The 4839-nt window shown below is 42.7% G+C and overlaps 1 protein-coding gene across 1 annotated transcript in view; it reads left to right on the top strand.

Moving 5' to 3' along the window:
- Nucleotides 1–135: 135 nt before the first annotated feature.
- The window catches only part of LOC108312103 (canalicular multispecific organic anion transporter 1-like), a 91390-nt gene continuing 86686 nt past the window's right edge, over nucleotides 136–4839 (top strand). The window contains exon 1 of the mRNA XM_017539853.2: nucleotides 136–405. Coding sequence (XP_017395342.1) covers nucleotides 334–405 — 72 coding nt within the window. The 5' untranslated portion in view covers nucleotides 136–333. The remainder of the gene's footprint in view (nucleotides 406–4839) is intronic.

Below are 4839 nucleotides of genomic sequence, written 5' to 3'. Positions count from 1 at the left end.
AAAAAAAAAAAGGGACACAGGTTTCTAACAGGAAATGGAAAGGCAAGAACTACTGAGTGGAGTGCAAACTCCTCGCCAGGCAGAAAGCAGCTGACTCTACAGACTGTCCCTCCCCATCTCCCTCCACACCTTCTTTCCTCCGGGCCCAACCCCATTCCACCCGCACCCCGCCCCAGGCGCACTGACTGGGACTCCTAGGCAGGGACTAAAGTGACAGCTGACTGTGCCGGGTCGGAGTGCGCGTCCTCCCCGTGCCGGCGCCGCACTGACAGTCCCCTGCCAAAGGAGGTGACAGCCGCAGCCCCGCTCCAGGCCAGCGGCCTGGCGGGGACGATGCTCTCCAGCCTGCGGAGCTGGGGCGCCCGCTGCTCCTACCGGCGCGTCCGCGGGGAGCTGGATGCGCAGGTAAAGTTCGCTGGTCCTTAGGGCAGAGGAGAGGAGGCTGGCCGTGGGGCCACTGTGGTGGGGGAGTGGAAGTGGGGAGAGGTGGGTCCTCGGACCCTGAATGTGGACTGATGAGCCCTTGTTTCAGTCGTCATCACACACGGGGTAGACAGACCTGCAGACTCCCTGAATCCTGAGAGCAGAGCGCAGAGATCAGGGTGGGTGCAGCTTGAGCCAGGGGGAGTTCAGTCTTGGTGGAGCTGGAGGAGAGGTAGAGGAATCTTTGCTTGAAGAGATAAGTAACTCCCGCATAAACAGAACACAGGCCTGTCATCGCTGAAGGCACAGGTTGGGGTGGAATTCTGCAACCAGTGGGTGGTCCCATTAATCCCGCAGAGCATTGGGGATTAATAATACTCAGTGTGGATTTGGGACCCAGGTCTGGGGCAAATCCAGAAACTTCAGACTCTTGATGGTCTTTTGTCCTGGCACAGGATAACTCACGCTTTTACAATGGGAGTCCCGTGCTAAGACTGTAGTGAGAGAAATGAACCCTTCAGTTGTGTATTAGCAACAATTTTCCTAACAAAAGTTTTGTTTGTTTCTCTTATCATCACTATGCAAGACATGGACTTAGAGACAGCACTGTTGTCCTAACAAAGAAAAACAATATAATTCCAATTCAGTGGCACTTGTTCTAATCCTGGCTTTTTTGGTAACTCTGAGTGTCAAGTAAATGTGACATCTATTCTGATCACATACAAAATCAAACTATAAATTTATTTAAAATTAAGTTACATGTAAACTACTTTTATAAAAGTCTATGAAATAGAAGGGCTAAATAAGTTCCTTGAAAACGTGAAAAATCTCCATCACTATAGCATGTTTTTTTTACTGTACCATAGAGACGGCAGGCTCAATTGAGTAAACTGCTTTAATATCAGCAAAGGCGACCAAAGGCAGTAAATTATAAACTTGTAGTTGAAAAAGTGTAAAACTCAATTTTGTCACCCAAAATTCTAGTCAGCTCTTTCTCCAGTATTCAAGAACTGTTTGTTTCCTTGACTATTATTGACCTTTGATAGCCTTCATAGATCAAGAATCCACTTAAACAAGGTTGAAAATCTTCATTTTAATTTCATTCTCTATTTATTATTTCTATGATGCCAAATGTTTTAAAAAGTTGATGGTAGCCAGGCACAGTGGCTCACACCTGTAATCTCAGCACTCTGGGGGGGCCAGACATGGAGGCACCTCATGTAGTCCCAGCTACTTGGAGGGGCTGAGGTGGAAAAATTACTTGAGCCTGGGAAATCAAGTCTGCAGTGAGCCATGTTTGCCCCACTGCACTGAAGCCTGGGCAACATAGTGACACACTATCTAAAAAAAAAAAAAAAAAAAGAAAGTTGATGACTTCAAAATGTATAAGAAACTCTGTTTACTTACATATATTTGTTTTTTGAGTTGGAGTCTCACTCTGTTGCCCAAGCTGGAGTGCAGTGGCACGATCTCAGATCACTGCAACCTCTGCCTTCTGGGTTCAAGTGATTCTCCTGCTTCAGCCTCCTGAGTAGCTGGGATTACAGGTGTGTGCCACCATGCCTGGCTAATATTTGTATTTTTAGTAGAGAAGGTGTTAGCCAGGATGGTCTTGATCTTCTGACCTTGTAATTCACTGGCCTCAGCCTCCTAAAGTGCTGGGATTCCAGGCATGAGCCACCTTTCTAACTGAATTTTTATGGCTAACATGGTGACCTGTGAATAGAAGCTTCTACATATTTTTTGTTGGTGGTGATTAGCATCCATCCATTCAGTCGGTCATCCCAAAAATGTTTACTTTAAGCTGGGCTGTGGGCCTAGAGAAACTGGAGATATCTCCAGACACTACAGATAGAGAGAGAAATCAACTATAGTTTCTGTCTTCCAGCAGCACAAAGTCTAGTGAGAGAGAAGCACCTGTAAGGAGATAATGAGAAAAATTCCGTAATATGAGGGTAAAGTCACTGAATGCCAATGTGAAGGACCTCTTAAGTCCTCCCTGAGGAGTATGTTGAGGTTGCTCTGGTCATACAGAACTTGTATCAGAGTCTTGGACTGGAGTGAAAGGACAGACATTACGAAAGGCACTAAATCATGAATAGGATTGAAGCACAAGAGCCTGGAGAAGGGAAGCAGAAGGAAGTGGGTGAGAGGAAAGGTGTAGGTAGTGAAACACAGTGTTGCCTGGGTACAGAGTTGAGAGTGTAGAATTACAACTGTGGGACAGAATTAACTAAGTGGTTTAGATCATGTTTCTAATACCTTTGTTGCAAGATCTTAGGCTAGTTTCTTAAACTCTGGGTGTTACTTTCCATTTCTATAAAATAGGGGTGACAAAAATTATTACACCATAAAAGTATTTTACATTTAATGAAATAACATACTTAGTACAGAATTTAGCACATCTTTAGTGATTTTAAAAATGTAAGTTTTATCTGGCTGGGCATGTTGGCTCACACCTGTGATTCCAGCACTTTGGGAGGCCAAGGTGGGTGGATCACCTGAGGTCAGGAGTTCGAGACCAGCTTGGCCAACATGGTGAAACCCCGTCTCTACTAAAAAAAAAAAACAAAAAATTAGCCAGTTGCGGGAGTGAGCACCTATAATCTTAGCTGCTCAGGAGGCTGAGGCAGGAGAATTGCTTGAACTTGGGAGGCAGAGGTTGCAGTGAGCAGAGATAGTGCCACTGCACTCCAGGCTGAGCGACAGAGCCAGACTCCATGTCAATAAAAAAAGGTAAGTTTATTTTCAATTTCTGGAAGTTTTCCCTTCTCTACGAGCATCTATTTCACATTCCAGTAACCTCCTCCACTATTCCCAGAATTCTCCTATAAAATCCACAAAGGAAGCTTCTGAAATTAGGCATTATGGGATATCAGTAAACATAGCAATGTGTCACACAAACCCTACTGCCATAAGGCCACATCTCCACTTTAAACCCAAGGAAGCTTGAAACCTCATGGTTCTGAACCCTGGCTACCTATGATCTGGTGGTCTAAACACTTCTTGTTCCTCTGCCATAATCCAGAAATAACAGGACCTCCATTCTAGTGAAAATTGCTCATAAGTCAGCAATGTCAAGGTATGTTTATGGAATGAATGCCTACTACAAACTCAATAGTAAATAAATACAATAGATGATAAAATAGTTTAAACAAGGCCTGTAGGGGACACAGGGAAATGAGAAACTCACCTGGGGTCAATTAGGTCTGCAGACTAGAATTGCTGTCAGATTGAGAACAAATGAGTTAGAAAGATGATAAATATTTAATGGAGAAAATGGGAGTAAATTAGAACATTAAAAGACACTCAGAATTGTCATGTTCTATTTTTCTACATAAACATTACTATTTGCAATACATAATCAACTCAGTAATATCCATAATATGAATTCAGTAATTATCAATGTATTATAAAATCATTCGCACATTCTTGGTGCTTGGTAAGGATTAATTCCCTTCATCAGACTTAAAAAAAAAAAAAAAAAAAAAAAAACCTGGCTGCTATTTCTTCTGGGAAGTGAAGTATGGTTGGGCTTTACTGTGCTTCAGCATAAGATACCTGGTTCATACCTAAAGAGGCTATTTACTAGAAAATATAAAGGGCTTCATATAAGATGGTCCTAGAAAAAATGGTCCTAGAGGGAATGCTAATCCAAATATTGAGTTCCTAGTCTGCTAAAAAAGCCATTTGCAGTAGCTTTGCAAGGCTTAGGCACCTAAAACAACAACCATGTTATTTAGTTCACTCTTCTTTGGGTCAGCTAGACTGTGTCCTTGTTTGGGTCAGTTTGATGGCTAACTTCTGAGATCTCTTATGCATAGGATTGTTGTGAGAACTAAACACAGTGACAGTGATTCTACAATGATAGTAGAATCAGCTGGCAGATGGGCTGGTAGTCAGTTAATCTAGAACCACCTTACTCCTATGTCTGGCAGTTTCAAGCTATTGGCCAGAGTGTAACAGACCATCAGATGAGTGCCTCATTTCTCCTCCATATGATCTGCCATCCTTCGGCAGCCTAACACCAGCTCAGGTACATGGTGCACTCAATGTTCTAGGCACAGAAGGAGCCAAAGCATTACGGCATTTGAGGCTTAGAATTGGAGCTCTTTCAATGTCACTCCTGTTGTATTTCCGTGACCAAAACAAGACACAATGCCAGCCCAGATACAAGGGGTAGAAGTAGATTCCACCTCTTGATGGGAAAAGCTGCAAAGAATTGGTAGCCATTTACAATTTTCCACAAAATTAACATGTTTTGGATATGAATCAGGTCCTTTCATTGGTGGCAAATTATCAAATTAGCAACTCCCTGTGAAATTTGAACTTATAAAATATGTCCTCTAGGTTAATTAATGAATTTTTATAACATCTTTTCCAATAATTTCTGTTCTTATTTCTGTGGGTTTTTTT

Source organism: Cebus imitator, unplaced genomic scaffold (genome assembly GCF_001604975.1).
Source record: "Cebus imitator isolate Cc_AM_T3 unplaced genomic scaffold, Cebus_imitator-1.0 Scaffold7, whole genome shotgun sequence".
NCBI classification, from domain to species: domain Eukaryota; kingdom Metazoa; phylum Chordata; class Mammalia; order Primates; family Cebidae; genus Cebus; species Cebus imitator.
The sequence above is the reverse complement of the archived record's forward strand: the minus strand, read 5'-3'. Positions and strand labels throughout refer to the sequence as shown.